This window comes from Osmerus mordax, chromosome 15, assembly GCF_038355195.1.
Source record: "Osmerus mordax isolate fOsmMor3 chromosome 15, fOsmMor3.pri, whole genome shotgun sequence".
Lineage (NCBI taxonomy): Eukaryota > Metazoa > Chordata > Actinopteri > Osmeriformes > Osmeridae > Osmerus > Osmerus mordax.
The window spans coordinates 15,182,979-15,199,498 of NC_090064.1; the positions used below are offsets into that span (position 1 = coordinate 15,182,979).

Consider the following 16,520-nt stretch of genomic DNA (forward strand, 5'->3'; position numbering starts at 1 on the left):
ATGAGTATCTTCTCTGTGTAAAAGTCTTGCTAGTTGGTTACTTGACTGTGCAGGCAGGGTAACATCTTAGGAACCCTTCTTGTCGGAGTACCTAGAATGTGGTATTTCATACCAAGAGAACAAGGGACTAGAACGCTCTCAGTTTTGGTTCCCTGGGCCCGTGGCTGGAGGACATTAGAAGGACTGCTGAAATTCACAAACGAGCGGAGGACAAAGCCAACACAATCCAGGACAAGGACAAGAGCTCATATCTGTTTTATGTCTGGAAGGATATTAATCTGTGAAATATGTAAATGATCTGCTCTTATTAGCTATCCCCATTATGAAGTGTGTTCTGTTATGGTATGTTATCTATTATCTATACCCTACTTGCCTCTGGGGGATTGTCCCTGTGCTTACTGTAAGTCGCTCTGGATAAGAGCGTCTGCTAAATGACTAAATATTATGGTCCCTCCCCCTTTGCTTTCCCTCTACAGATCATTCCTAGGTCAATTCTCTGGCTGTGTGTTATATTCCCTACTTGAGTGACAGTGCGTTTCTCAACACCCCAGTTATGATGGCCCCAAATCTGTCATAAGATGTCTTAAGGGAGACAATGATGTGTGAAAGCACAAAGTGGGATCAAATATTGTTCAAGTTGTGGCACATAGCTGTGAAATCTGATTTGTCTCAAGGACGTTGTTTTTGAAACCATGTGGTTGTAGTCAATAAGAGATTGATTTAAGAACTAGTAAATGGGATTTTTTTATTGAACCCCAGAACAAAATCTCTTAAACTCACACAAAACTAAAACACAAAACGCTGAAAATCTTCAACCACTTTCCAGAAACCAATAATCTTTTTTTATTCCCTCAGTCAAGTTCGGGTACAGCACTGCAGCCCAAAATATTTGTAATTAACTGTTAAGTGTCATTTTCATTGTGAGTCATAGATTGGAACAAGATTATGTTAAAGATATGCCTTGCCATAAGTAATTGAATAAGAACAAAACGATAATTGATTTCCAAAAAAAAAAAACTTGAGACAGAACATATGTGTTCCTGGGACCCCAGCAGTATTTCTATCAATGTTTATAGAGACGAGTCTTTAGACCAGCCAGTGTGACTGAGTCAAAATGATTGGTTTGAAGTTCAAATGCCCTTTTCTGCACTATAATTCTTGTACAAGACCATTGCCTTTGCCTTTCACTTCTCTCTCCCTGTCTCTTCTACTGTGTGATTGTGCATCTGTGTCACTTTGCATCATTTCTGGCTCTCTGGACCCTATGTGACTGTCTTGCTAATGAGTGCCTGCTATCTGTGGGTGTGACAAGCGCTACTGTAAGAATGCCTTACATTGATTGGATATTGTACAGGAAATGTACAGTACAGAACACTGTTCAAAAACAGTGTTTGTGGTTTCACAAGGTGCATCAATCTGGGTCATTTTAGCTAGAAGCAAAGCTTTTTCTATCCCTGGATTTCACTAGTCTTCAATAACACTCAACAATCACAGCATTGACAGGATTTCCTGATACACTGGTAGACGCTAGATGCTATTATGATTCTGGACATTTCCCCTAACCTACAGCAGCAGATTTTCCCGTTGCATAGGACAACTCTACATGCTGTACGGGTTTCCATCGACATGCGTTGCTGCACGCTGTCATCTGACGTGGACACGACTGACACGTCCTTACTAAGCAGAATGCCTACATGGGGCTACACGGTTTACTGAAGCCATCACTTCCTTAATGAGGAGTCAGACTTGCTCTGTTAGGAGAGGAAATGTTTGTGTCTTTGCTAAAGCACTGTGGCAGTATGTCTATTTCTGCTGAGGATAAGGGTTGGCCTTTTAACCTGCAGAGTCAGGAGAGACGATGGGAGTTATGTAAAGGGTGGAGAAGCGACAAAGTGTTTAGCTGTCCTGTCATGGTGATGTTCTTGTTGTGCTTTCCAGCTCACATGGTTAGACTTGTAGCTCCCTTTTGTTCCTCAAAGGAGGTCAACTCCTACCCTGTGTGTAATCCTCAGGGGTTGGAATGGCTAGACCAGGGGTGGGCAATCCTGGTCCTCACGGGCCACTCTCCTGCATGTTTTAGATGTTTGGGTTGTTATCAAGCTCTGTGGAAGCCGGGTAATGACCATTCATTTGAATCAGGTGTGTTGGAGCAGGGAAACATCTAAAACATGCAGGACAGTGGCCCCTGAAGACCAGGATTGCCCACCCCTGTGCTAGACCCACCAGGATACTCAGAGCAGGTGTCTTTCTGCCGATTCTGAAACTCGGAGATGTGATATTTTCCGATGTGGATGTTGTACAACGTCCATTTCCTTTTTGGGAAATTGATGATGATAAAATTCACAGTTTGGTGGCTGGTTTCTCTTTTATGTCGTGTGTCAGCCAAAGTACCTCTGGTGTCATGATGAAGAATGTACCTTGTCTTTCAATGTTCAAACAAAAATGATGTTTTATCTCTGTTTATTAAACAATTTATGGATTGTAGTGATGTCCTCTGGTATGGTTATTGTGTAATATCTAAAATGAGACTGTACGTAATTCAATACTATATTTAGTTATCAATAATTGTAAATGTGTAGTAAGATGTACAGTGTACAATATTAAGTAGATATATTCTCACGTGATATGTTGATTTGTTACAATTTGTTGTGTAGGAACTGGATGTTGTAATTTAATATATTTATACGTATATGTCTATTTATATACAGGACTCTGGGTAATGTATACTCAGTTCAAAGCATGCAGCAACTGTAAAATGATGTGTTATGTACTGTACATGCCATGAAGATGTTTCTCACTGAAAATAGAAGTGTACCAGAAGTGGTTATTGTAACTTAATGTAATGCTCATGCCTACATACAAAACAAGCCAATATATTTTTATATCATGTATTTTTCTCCTTTCATTTGAATGTACAAAATATGTTAATATTTTTGTTATATTGTTATGATTTACAATTCAAACCAATAGAAATAAACATTTTAAGAACCACATTGAAATAGTTGGATAATGGAATTTGGGGACGTTAAAAAAAAGATCTGTAAAAAAGAAATTGATCGCGGTTGTAAGAGCGTAAACTGTCCTAATTTCTGTTAAATAAACAGCTCAAGGCATGCTTATTAAGATACAAGAGTGGACTTTATCACGGTATGAAACGGCACTTTAATAAGCTGTCCACGGACCTCCAAAATGTGCTTACATTGAAATTTAATTATAACAAGAGATCTTTTTCCCCAAGTGGAATCCAGTTGTTGCAACAGTAACAGTAACTGAAGCTGTAATTAATTAAACCCAGCTGGCAGAGGGCTTTTAAGTGATTCTTCATATCGCATGCCCAGACGAGACACTGAATCATCCATGTATGTTATTAGTATGTTCCCCTGCTGATCCATACAGTAGCTGTCTAATTAGATTCGACGTATTCCCAAAGTCTCTGTTAATTTCGCCCTTTGCATTTTGGCTGAATTTTTGTTTTTTGATTAAAGCTGCATGTGGTAGCCCCAGTTTTCAGTCGAGTTGGCAATTATGACAGCATAAACAACAGGATAGCCTACTTATAAAACAATTAGCCTGCCGTTCAACCATCATAGCCTATACTTGTTTTTTCTAATCTCCCAACTGTTGACATGGTATAGTGGGTTTCACTGCAGTAGTTCCAAGCTTGCTCGAGAAAATACGAGGAATAGCCCAGATAGCCTACTATATTTTAACTCAACCCACTACAACCTTTTCCACATTTTTTTCATGTTTTCGACAGTGTTTCATTCTCTCAACGATTCCGACTGCTTCAATCTCTCTCTACTCAAGGGTTGACGTGTTTCAAGGTGTAATCTGGATAAATCCGATGCGTTGTTTTTATGAAATTTACCCTCAACATGTGAATCGCTGTTGTGTCACAGGCTCGCCTGATTATCTGACAACACTGTCGCCCAAAGTCAGTTGATCGCAAGGCCTGGCTGAGCTCAACACCTTGAATAACAAGAAAACCGCTCGAGGCTGAGACTCCCTGCACGGTAAACCAATTAAACAGACTCTGCCATAGCAAGCTTCACTGATCCCATGCCTTTGGGTTCGATATTTTATGAGCTCCCATAGGGAACCACATAATGCGATCTAACATTCAAAGTAGTCTTGACGTTTCAGTATCAACACAAGCTATGTTTCGAAAGGCAAACGAATCGATACATGTTTGTACATTTTACTAATTGATTGTTGTTGTAGATTGGGATACTTACATCTGACCACTAGGGGCAGTAGCCATTGCTGGGTAGAGTAACCTACTGCTCTCTATCCTGAGGTAGCCACAGTTGATGTTTGATCGCTATGCAGGAGAGACACGGTTTTGGGGTTCTCAATAAATGAGTCATGAGCGAAGTTTGTGGCAGTCCCACTGTGCGTCCACTGAGCCAAGCCATCAATAGAAGGTAAACAAAATAGTACCCTGATAAAAATGTCTCACCAATACCACATTTCTTACACACAACGTTGATGTTTGTAAGGGCCTGGAAGTGCCTACTTCAGCATTAGGCATTTGTAATTCTGTGTTAAAAATGTTTTGTGAGAAATGTCAGCTAATTGGCTGTTTCCCAGTGAGACTAAAATGCATGGCAGATGTTTTGCCTGAGAGCATATTTCAACATTTATATCATTGGTTAAACATTCATGTGCCAGGTACTCATTGAATCTTCACAACATATATTGAGTAAATTATCCCGTCTCAGACATACTGCATGTTTAGGTTATATACTTGTGTTATATGGTGCCTAGTGTGTATCAATGCCTGTGGTGGAACAGCGCTGGGCAAGGCTTTATAGTTTCCCCCCGTGATACCATAGCAGCATCTGGGATACATGTCAAAGTGGATTAGCTGTGGGTGTTGGGTATTAGAGGGTTGCTTATCTGTGCCTGCTGTCTTCAAACGATAGTCTTTGTTTTTCAAATTCTCTATTTCTAAGCAGGTACTCTAAGAAGGTACTATATTTTACTCTTTTTAAGCAGGTGCATATTTTAGAATTCTACTAGTACTAGTATGCTATATAAAACAATACATTGTAATATAGTAATTAACACCAAATGAATTATTTGCCTTTTAATTCCTGCTGAATAGAGACCCCCAAACAAACCTTGGATTTAGCCATAGGTTTTGGAAATTGCTTTGGCTTTTCTCTGCTTTTGATCCAGCCCCACTCCCACCCTCCTCTTTATAGATAGCTTTCCCAAACAGGTACAGTTGCCTAAAATAGGTTTGAAATGAAAGGAAAACATTTAATTCATTCATGACATACTTGTCTTCAAAGGAAGCTGACCTTTTGCAGTAAATTGTATAAACTTATGGCCAACCAATGCCCTCACATAAAATTGGCAAAAGAAAATATCAAACTTTCACGACTGGGACATCAATCAAGTAGTCACAACAAGAAGTGAAGGAAGTTCTTCTTGTACTGAAGGAAACACTGTTTCACAACATCATGAAGAATGTCGCAGTTCGTTCTCGAAATCCAAATGCATTGAGACAGCACAACATTGATTAGGAATGACAGAAGAGGAGAAGTACCGTTTGAGATGTCTAAGTGATTGTCAGATACTGTTACTGTTTTGACCATATGAACACATCTTTCAAAATGAGCATCAACAGGCCTCGTAGAGAAGCTGGTGCATGTACTGTATGTCTAAAGAATGTGGAGCCCCTTGATAACAGTCCCACTCATCTCCTGAGTGAAGCAACAAAAAGATGAGAGCTTACAAATCATCCCACATCCCCAAAGTCAACCATCTCGTTATCTACAATCCACTAAAACTCTGCAGTAAAGTTTTTGAATAATTAAAATCGTTCTGTGAGAAGATCCCTCAACAGCTTTAATTTCAGTTGGATTTCAAACAGTTTCTACATCAGGGAATGGTCTTTGGGACCATTAAATATTGTTCTCTCCTGGCCTTAAACATCTGAGGACCAACCGAAACCTACGCCCAATACAAGAAATTAATTTTAGTAGTCTCCTAATGTAATGTCAAGGGCTGACTTCAGAAGCAAGCGAGGGAAATGTTCTGTTGAAAGGTTTGTGTTTGGTTTCTCTGCAGTTGCTATATTGGTAAAGTATGGAGGGATGGGACATCAAAGATGCTCAGCTTATTATTGTTGACCGTCCTGAAAGGCATGAGTAAAGCCCCTCAGGTAGAACAGCATCCCCATACTCATTGGACCCTGCCAGCAAGGCCTTTATTAAATCTAACCTCCTATCTACATTTTAATAGTTCCCTTTATAAATCGAATATATATTTATTTTTTATATAGGCTATATAGTAGGGCATGCCCTTGATACATCTCAAAATTGTAATTTTGAGATGTATCAGCCTAAGGACTGGGCTTTGATTTAAAAGTTTGGGTAAAAACATCCCCATAGCTTGAGAAAACGAATCAAGCAGGAATAAACAAACACCACAGCAATGTTCAAAAGCTGGACTTTTTCTATTCTCACCAGCACATAAGACATCGATATGAAAGTATCAACTTTACATATAGGCCTACTGTAGCTCTTGACTGAGTGCACAGACCAGTTTTAAATAAAGTCCTGTTCTTCTGAATGACAGTGTCAGATAACTCAGCAACTCTGCCAGTCAGCCTTTCCAATAACATTTTCGTGATGTTGCTCGGGGGAAGGAAGTTAATACCTTGGTGGTGTCCTGTCTAGACTGATACGCTTCATCAGAGAACCCGGAGCATTCGAAGCAGTGGGGAAGGATGATAAATGAGCCCCTAGAAACTGTCATCAAAGTGCAAACTGCGACTAGTTGCTTAGCAGGTGTCGCAGGCTACACAGCGATAAACACGGAGAGGATATTAAATGTATAAGGTGGGTCCGACAACACTGCAGTGCTCCACTTTGATTCAATCGGCCTTCAATCAGGATTCACCTTTGATTAGCTACATCAAGACCCGGATCGTGTCCCACTAACCGCTTCTGAAGTCTTCAACTCCCGCAGTGATCACCTGGGTGGAGGTCTTCAGCTTTTTGACCAGTCAGGCTCGTTCTGGTTCTGCCAGTATAGTTGTAAAAAGTAGCATTGGCGATGTGTGGTAGAGTCAAGCCTATACTCTCAGGCACGCACCACCACTTATGACAAAAATGTGCCTAAAACAACAGAGCTGTTCAATTACACCCTGCTCTGTATCTCTGTGACTAATTGACTCAGGAAGGATTCATTTTGGCGATGAATGTCGAACTGAAATGGCCACTTCATTCAGCGAATCTAATCATAATAATGATTAATTGCAAATGAACGATAGAACAACTCATTTCACAAAGAGCAGCTTGACTTGACATGTTATCTTTGTCTATTCGTGCTCATGATATGTACTGTACTGTACTCCTGTCCTAAATAGCTGCTGTTGGCTGGAGAATAATCCACTCTAATGGTGTCCCTTGACAGACAATATAAAAAGAGGCTTCAACACAATGGCTCTATGAGCTTCACAACTGAATAATTCAACATCCGAGTATTTCACATCTGAGTATAGATTGTTATAAATAGAATGGCCTGGATACCTACTCTGTTACAACATAGGAATCGCCGGAGGTGGGGGGGATAAATGTTGATATCCAGGCAAAATTGGCCCAAAGTTGGCCCAAAGTGCTGAATTAGATCTCAGAGGAGAGTTTGGTTCACTATAATATATACTTTATACACAGGCACATCAAAATGAATGCCTCTTTCCTCCAGTGTTCCGAAGTGAAATTAAATGCAATCACGTCAGATAGCCAGCTATTTTGTATGTTTGGGATAATATAGGACAGAACCATTGTTCCGATAGGCACTTCCAGACTTCAGGCTTTTGATAGAAGTGACTCTGACACTCTAGCTGGATGGTGATAGAGTCAGGTGGCTGAGCGGTTAGGGAATCGAGCTCGTAATCAGAAGGTCGCTGGTTCGATTCCTGGCCATGGCAGATGACGTTGTGTCCTTGGGCAAGGCACTTCACCCTACTTGCCTCGGGGGAATGTCCCTGTACTTACTGTATGTCGCTCTGGATAAGAGCGTCTGCTAAATGACTAAATGTAAATGATGGAAATGTGAATGGATGTGTGGCCAGTAGAAGGAGAGTGGTGGGTGGGCAAGTAAAAAAAAACACAACACAGACACAGGTTGGGTGGTGGTGGTGATGGTGGTGGGATGAATCTGAAATCTACCGTAAAGAACAGCCAGAGGTCATTATAGAGAAAGTTAAGGATTATGCTTTTTGCCATGGCTCCAGTGCTCTAGTAGTATTACCCAGTACTAAGGCTTCTCTCAATGCACCATATAAAATATTCATGATATCATGCAATGTTTTATGTGACCTATCTGCACAGGTTCCATTTTTTGCCTGTTCTCCTTCTGATCATACTATTCATACAGTTGGGATTATTTTCACCCAATTTAAAATTTCAAAGAAACTTGTTTTATGAAAGTGGGACGCTTTTTTAAGACTGGTCCTGTAACCTACCCGGTTTGGCCAAGAGGTCCTCAAAGAACAAAACTAAGGTCACGTCTAACTGTAGCTCTGACAGCTACTCTCAGCTATACTCTGTGTTTCTCTCTGAAACACCTCAGGGGTGCCGTAGAGCTGGGACAAAGGTTTCACAGGTGTTGAATTAATATGTATGATAGAGGAACAGTTTGAAATGGTTTGCTATCCCTGCAAACTATATCGGCTAATCACGTAAAAGGGATCTAACCTGGTTTCTAAATCAGTTCTGAAATATTATAGGGTTGTTATAGCCAGGGGAAAGTCTATTCATATTGTTATTTTCTTTATAAATGGCAACGACCTAGACCACCAAGCAAAAAAAAAAAAAAAAGCTCATTTGACATTTAACTAACTGATTAGTTTAAAAACGATCCCAATCAAGAGTTATTTTCTACAATATGATTGTATCATCTTGACAGGATTGTTTGACAGTCAAGTGCCATGTCAAGTATATTGTCAACCTAAACTCATTACACTGAGAATCGCTGGAACGAAATGATTTTGTGACAAAGTAGAGCATATTAAGAAGTTCATCGGATTAAATCTCAAAATTGCTTTCTCAGTTAGACCTGAAAGTGGTGCGGCTGTCAGTGTGAGTGAAGGTTCACTGACCCATGGAGATCTTTGGTCGGGAGTAAATTGGATAAATTCAGGATAAATTCCAGAAATTTAGAGAGAGATGAAGATAGTTCTGTCATTTACCACCCGTACCTCACAGAAACCCTTCAGGAATAATTGTGAATGAGCTATAAAAGATGAGCAAACAGCCTGGAGGCCCTGCAAATTGATTCTGGAAATATCGCCAGCACCATAACCCAGACTGCCCATATCTCACTGCCAGACCTGAGAGGGTGCAAAGGTCTTCGTAATCATTAAGTATAATTTCGTCCTGTCAAGCTCAGAGCCTGACCCTTTATAGAAGAGACTTGGGGAAAGCTTACTGGATCAAACAGCATTTTGAGAGAGAACCTCATATGATTATACTTGCCTCTTTCCTTCTGCTTGCTGCAAGTCAGATGAGCGATGAGGATGTCTTATCGCTGGTACTAACATGAAACACATATGCTGTACAAGACTTAACTAGAGGCTCAGTTTCAGGAACTTAATCTATCTTGTTGAGGCATATTTTGCTTATGAGACCTTGTCTTCCATTCAGGCTTGGTGAAGCCTTAGCAGATTATAGCCTTGGGTGTGTTTTAGTCTTCCCATATGTCAGTCTTCTTCTCTGTCTTCCATAGCTGCACAGTGGAGGGCTGTTCTCCTAATATAAAAGAGAGCCTTTTCCTGATAGCTGATAGTGTACTTACCACTAAAAAACCTCAAAAGACCACAGCACAAAAGGGGAGAGATTGTGCTTACTGCTATCTCTTTGACTGGAACACATACACCTATTTTCAACTGATGAAATTATCAAGCTCATCTAGGTACAACCTCCTCAGAGGAAACTGAAGTGGTCACCTGGGTTAGTCCAAAACACAAGCTTACCACACTTTCTTTTTTCCAATACGTGGCACCGTACGACAAACCTAGTTAACCACGAAGTAGGTTTGAAGAAATCTAACCCTACTGTTAGGTATATTTCTCTTTATCAAGTAGTTCACAGAGTCGATGAAGTCAAGGAAGTTGTATTTACATGCGCATGGAGCATAGAAACAAGTAAGCCGTACAAAGTTGTCTAAAAGCTTCACAGTAATAGGCAGTTCTTTTATACATGGTTTGAACAAGTTACAGGATGGAGACAATACTTTTCGCCTTCCCCATGTGAAGGGGGATGTCTTTGAATGTCAGCTAGTCAGTCTAAAGTTAGTGGAAAGTTTCATGCTTCGTTTGCAACATGTTTTTGACACCTGCTCCTCAAACATGCGCTGAAAAAAATCAAACAATCAGCATATTTAAGCAAGGCTTGAAGTTTAAGGCAAACAGGAACATTCCTTGGGTGTTCCACTTATGCTAAACCACATTTGGGTGCAGTGGTTTCTCTTTCTTAGCATGAAGATGTCACACACACACACACACACACACACACACACACACACACACACACACACACACACACACACACACACACACACACACACACACACACACAGCAGCATTCTTTTCAACCTGTATAACAACTTGCTCAACCATTTCCAACATCTACTTCATACAAATCCTAGTTTAAGCCTGAAATTGAACTATTGAAACGTATTTGGGGAAAAGGAGACTTGCTGAGTTGAACAAAAATATTCTGTTACTGATATTACTCTTTAGAGAGTAATTTAATTTCTCCAGATGGCTCTGATACTGTATCACACCATCAAACCTGAATAGTATCGCTGGTGCATTTACGCAGTACCAGGTTAACAATAAACACATGATGGGTTACAACATACCACATAACCTGTGAAGACGATTATGATTAAAACTCATGTCCACATCCTTTAATAACAGTGATAGTCATTAAATAAATGTGGATGTAAAACTGAAATGCTGTAGATAATGTAGACGTGTTACATTTTTAATTATGACTTTATACCAACATGATACTAGGTACACAACTCCTTTTCAATATACAGTTTTCATGGGAACAGATCAGCACAACTGGCCGTTGTGAAGACAATCCAGGCTCCTGTTTTCTAGCAACCGTTACGGTGACACCAACAGATATTTGCAGTATTAGAGCTCCCTCTGTTGTTTATTGAAAATTAAACCAAGTTTAGTTTGAATGCTTGAATTATTGATGCTTGTTGCCATGTGAGTGAAAATTACAATTACAATGTGGACACAAGGACCTTGTTTTAAATAATGCATCAAGCGTGCAAAAAGACACTATTTATTGTGTCAATTTCACCAGTTTATGTGTATTTCGAAATTACAGAGTACAACATTACTAGTTACCTCACTATAGTACAATGTACAATATGGTATTCAAGCATTATTTCATAATCATTATTTCTTACTTAACAGTGGCTTTAATTCAATTTTAATTTTTTTGTTTTTCTCACTTGGGAAAGAAACTGTCCCAAACCATAAACAATCCAGGAAAAGGATAAACAAGTGATGATGGTGATGGTAGACTAAACTTAAGAATAGTTCATTTGTTAAAGTAAGACATTGGAGAGAGACATAGCAAAAGGAAAATCAAGTGCACCTGCAGAACACATTGGAATTGTTTACAAATTTTAATTACTGCTGCCACACACTGTCTGTACTATAAAGCAAACATTACCTCTTAATTTTAAGACATTTTGTAAATCGTATAAATAACCACACAAATTCAACAGAACTCTAAAATTCTTCACCACATTACTAAATATATGGCAACGGCCTACAATGGGGTCATTCATTTGGTCAACATCATTGTGTGTGTGTGTGTGGCCAGTGTGTGTGTATACACACCTCTCATTTGTCTACTCTTTATAGAAATAAACCACAGCAGCAGCATATCTCTAACTACTCTAGATTTGAGTATTAAACTGTTATATTGTTCTCTTGATAAGCTATGTCTGAAAAACCAAAACTTCCATACTGTACTTTTGTCACTGAAATGAAAACATACACTACTTTCCTATATTTCAAATCCACAAGCAGCTAAAAAATTAGAATAGAAATAAATGTATGAACATGTCTATTAGTTATAGCAGCTATCATCGTATACAGACAATACAAACTATACCTCAGGAGTACATAGTGGAAACAAGTTCACAATCCAATAACTTTCCAATCAATTAAAACATTTGAATACTTTGAATGAATTTCTGCAGAACTCATTCAGTAGCTCACAAAATAAAAAATCTACCTATAGTGCAAAGTGATTGTAGTCCTATTCTAATATAGAAATTTTAAATTCATTGCCCCACACATTACTAATCAGTGCTTCTGAACAAAATTTCTTAAAACATCTTTACCTTAGACTCGAGTCTTGTGTAAATGTCAGTAGTGGGTGTGAAATATTCACAAACTGCCCCTCCAGTGTTGCTGTCAATCATAGAAAATGGGTTGTTTTAAAAACTGGGTCCATCTGATCATGGCTTTTTTGCTCAAATGAAGCACATGATGTGCTTATTACTTATTACTGTGACCCATACTCGATGTCCTAAGTCTGGCAACAGGAATCGAGTCCTCAGATTACAAAATCACTACTGAAGCACTTGCTGGTAAATCTGTAGTCACCCTGTGAACGAGTACGATACAAAATAACTGAATAGTTAACATATAATTAATAAAAATAATAATTGCAGGCATTAACAGTAAGGCATGAAATGTCATGTAGCTTTAAGTCGATTGCCATAAGGTCTAAAGAATTAGCAATGATGCAACACCCACACTTTATAACACAGTATAAGTGTTAAATGTTATGACAGTTATGACTTGTCAACTCTGTACCAATAATTATCCCTAACTAAGAAACTCTTACAAACCCTGAACTGTTAAAACATAACACTGATCCACCTGAAGAGAACATTTCTACTTAAAGGACATTATCATGGTGTATGTCAAGCATTACCCTCTTTGAAGGTTTTTGTAAGACCAAACTTTGGTGAGAAACTTTGATACATTTTCATGTACTGGACATACTTACAAACAAGCTACCTGGCACCACTCAATCACTTACTTAAATCGAACAAAATTCCCTTTACAATTTCCTTAGCTCATTAGTACTTCAGTCATTGACTCTTATTGCCTTTGCTTTTGAATTAATATTTAAATTGAAATTTTGATCCAACATGTCTGCGTTTACTCTTTGCTATTCCAATTGGTCTTGGAGGCTATGTAAACAAAGTACCACTAGATGTCAGAAAATAACCCTTCATATCAAACGATATAAAAACAAATGAAACAAATGTCTTCCTTTCTTAAAAACCCACATTCCAGCGGCCTTCATTCTCATCGACCCCTCCTCTGCTTCCTCTTTAGTTTTGCAGAGTGAGGGATTGTAGACAAGTGGTGCCGCCTCCTTAATTGTCCCCTGTCCCTCAGACCCCACAGTCATTGGTTCTGTCCTGGAGTTTGCGGGAGAGGATGAGCAGGGTGGAGATGGAGGCCACGGACATGTGAAAGAGCAGCTGCCAGACGTTCCTCAGGCCGAACAGGAAAATGTTGCATAGGACGATCACGCTCAGCAGACTCACAGTCTTCAACTTCTTCAGAGACGAGTGGAACAGGTACAGGTGACACTGTTCCAGCAGAGAAAGAAAAATATTGTTATTACACCGATACCTGTGGACAAGTGAAATATGCCAGCTCAATCTCAAGGGCTCCCCTAAAGAATTAGCTGTACAGTGTGTACTCACACCTTTAAAAGTTTTACAAGGCAAGCGTAGATCATGACTGGATGAAAGTAGTAAAGAGGATATTCTGAACATTGAAGGAACACGTACCTGACAAACACAGCAGACAAATGCCAGGAGAAATGCCACAACATTCCATATTCCTTCATAATCATCCTGGTTGTAAAAAAAAAAAAAAAAACATAAAAACACATACTTCTAAATAAGTAGTAAATCTGACCTGATGTGAACACACACACAGGACGAATGCATAACCAAGACGGCCAGCTGGAGATTAGGGAGTAGCTAAGACCTGAAAGAACGAATAAGGGAGTCAGGTGGCCGAGCGGTGAGGGAATCGGGCTAGTAATCCGAAGGTTGCCAGTTCGATTCCCGGTCATGCCAACTGACGTTGTGTCCTTGGGCAAGGCACTTCACCCTACTTGCCTCGGGGGAATGTCCCTGTACTTACTGTAAGTCTCTCTGGATAAGAGCGTCTGCTAAATGACTAAATGTAAATGTGAATATAAGTCATTATAAAAGGGTGGGTGGTCCAGGACAATACCTGAAATGTGTACTCGATAAGGTGGATGCCCCTGATAAGGTTCAGGGAAGCACACATGATGTTCAAGACCAGGGAGAGGATGCCTGGTGCCGTTACTGGTGCCAGTCTCTGATTCTGACCTGAAGGAAACACAAACAAGTTCAAGTCCTGCAACACTACTTCTGCTAATATAAGGGACCCGACGAGAATCCAACATGCTGATGAACTGTCTTTAGACAGTACAAGAAGACTCTCACCAGAGGCTGGGACTGGTTCCAGGTGCCCATTGGCAGCACCGTTGGTGAGCTGTAACTCCTCCAGAGAAAGGACCTGAGGGGGTCGAGTCCTGAGGTCCTCCTGGACCTCTGCCAGGGTGACCTCCAGGGCGGGACAGCCCTTCTGGTTGTACTGTTGCTTCAGCCTCTGGATGGTGCCGTCTGCCAAACAAGACACATGAAGAAGATGAGGATGACGATGGCAGGACATCCTTTCACAGAGCCTTGAAATCTTCCCAAATAACCGCTCACATCTGACACGTTGAACAGACACACCAACTACATCAACCATCTATGTACAGAGGATTATTCTACATTATATCCCCATGGAAACGCTTGACATCCACTCCTCTTTTTTGTAACTTGCCAAACTCCAGGAATGGGTAAGGCCTCGCTGCCAGAGCGACCCTGGCGGAGTCGAAGCATGCTGTGAACTCCCAGCGCAGGTCCTCCAGGAAGCAGAAGGCCAAGGCTACAGGCAGGCTTTGGTGACACACCGTCATATAGGACACACCCTCGCAGGAGATTAAGCTGTATGGGAGCGAAGGGAGTGGAGAGAAGGGGAGAGGAGAGAAGGGAGGGAAGAGGGGAGGGAAGGGGAGAGGAGAGAAGGGAGGGAAGAGGGGAGGGAAGAGGGGAGGGAAGAGGGGAGGGAAGGGAGTGAAGGGGAGAGGAGAGAAGGGAGGGAAGAGGGGAGGGAAGAGGGGAGGGAAGGGGAGAGGAGAGAAGGGAGGGAAGAGGGGAGGGAGTGAAGGGGAGAGGAGAGAGGGGAGGGAAGAGGGGAGGGAAGAGCATATAGAGGAGAGAAGGGGATGGAATTGGAGAGAAGATTCCATTCAACAAACTCAACACTCTCTTGAAACAGTGATACACGGTTTTAGTCTAGTGTGTGTTTCCTTACTAGATGTTGAGGTCATGACCCTTCACCACCCCTCTCTCAGGGAACAGGTTCAGAGCCTTGGAGATGGTTCTCAACTGCTGTTTCCGTTCCTGCAGCTCCTTGTTGTGCTCAAAGTCCGTGGAGGCCGAGAGGGGAAGTCCGTCCCTTACCCGCACCACAAAGGCAAACAGGATCAGAGGCATGATCCACAGGACCCCTGGGGAACACACGGCCTTAGAGTAGACAGGGTGAGAAAAGAGGTAGAGACATAGATGAGAGTATGACAGTTTCTGCAGAGAACTACCATATAATGAACCGATATTAAACGCAGTAATTAAACAGGTGTTAAGCATACTTAACAGATTTAAATAGTAGGGTATTTCACATATGTTGTTTTACTTATAACTTTAGAAGGCATGTAGAACTTGTGCCTCGGATTATAAATGACGAGTAAGCAAGCAATCTTTGGTGAAAACTCAAATTCAGGACTGGTGTACCACCCGCCTCATGCACCGTGGGACGACCAGGATCCAAAACGAGTGTTCAGTACCTAGCATAGCGCTACTATATGATGTTGACTGTTGTTGTGGAAAAAGCTACTGTAATGCCATACTTCTAACCTTAACTACCTCTTTTTTTTATAATATTAACATTCCCCACTAATTACTAATGTCCACAATGTGCGATATTGTCTGACTAGCTACTTCCCACATACAAAATCCTATAGGTGCAATGTGTAAACCAGACTAGCTAGTTAATATGCCAAGCCAGCGCGAGCTAACAATGCTAACCGCTAGCTAGCTTACCTCATCATCATCCTACTGCCGCTCAGCTCAGCTCGTTTCCATTTTTATGCGTTCTATTGTAAAGCGAATGTGCTGAGTGCTGTAGCGCAAATCATCAAACGATAGGTAACTGATTGCACGACTACTTCTATCAGCTCAACTGGTCTACTACTTGTTTCCCAGCCGCTAAGCTTTAGCTGTTGTTTACTTCCTGGTACAGCTGCAACGCGAGACGCAGCGTTTGCTGCCACCTCGCGTTCATAACAATGAGAAGTTAG

At 40.8% G+C, this 16,520-nt stretch overlaps 1 protein-coding gene across 2 annotated transcripts; it reads right to left on the reverse strand.

Annotated features, from left to right (window-relative positions):
- Window positions 1-11,331: 11,331 nt before the first annotated feature.
- On the reverse strand, window positions 11,332-16,422 carry sec22c (SEC22 homolog C, vesicle trafficking protein). 2 transcript variants are annotated; one of them, XM_067251644.1, is made up of 7 exons: window positions 16,264-16,422; window positions 15,479-15,674; window positions 14,945-15,108; window positions 14,560-14,739; window positions 14,324-14,442; window positions 13,870-13,935; window positions 11,332-13,665 (listed from the first exon to the last, which is right to left on the reverse strand). In XM_067251644.1, exons 2-7 carry the CDS (start codon window positions 15,658-15,660, stop codon window positions 13,465-13,467), a joined length of 912 nt encoding a protein of 303 aa, XP_067107745.1. In that variant the 5' UTR covers window positions 15,661-15,674; window positions 16,264-16,422; the 3' UTR covers window positions 11,332-13,464. The 2 variants fall into 2 exon arrangements, with proteins under 2 accessions (XP_067107745.1, XP_067107744.1); XM_067251643.1 differs by having other exon boundaries at window positions 15,479-15,690.
- Between the last annotated feature and the right edge of the window lie 98 nt (window positions 16,423-16,520).

What these genes read in the sequence shown, in the direction of transcription:
- sec22c (XM_067251644.1), bottom strand. Translation starts at nt 15,660, where the DNA reads ATGCCTCTGATCCTGTTTGCCTTTGTGGTGCGGGTAAGGGACGGACTT. An exon ending in GGTCATGACCTCAACATCTA is followed by an intron (nt 15,109 to 15,478) that starts GTAAGGAAACAC and finishes GCTCCCATACAG; the next exon opens with CTTAATCTCCTGCGAGGGTG. An exon ending in TTACCCATTCCTGGAGTTTG is followed by an intron (nt 14,740 to 14,944) that starts GCAAGTTACAAA and finishes CTTGTTTGGCAG; the next exon opens with ACGGCACCATCCAGAGGCTG.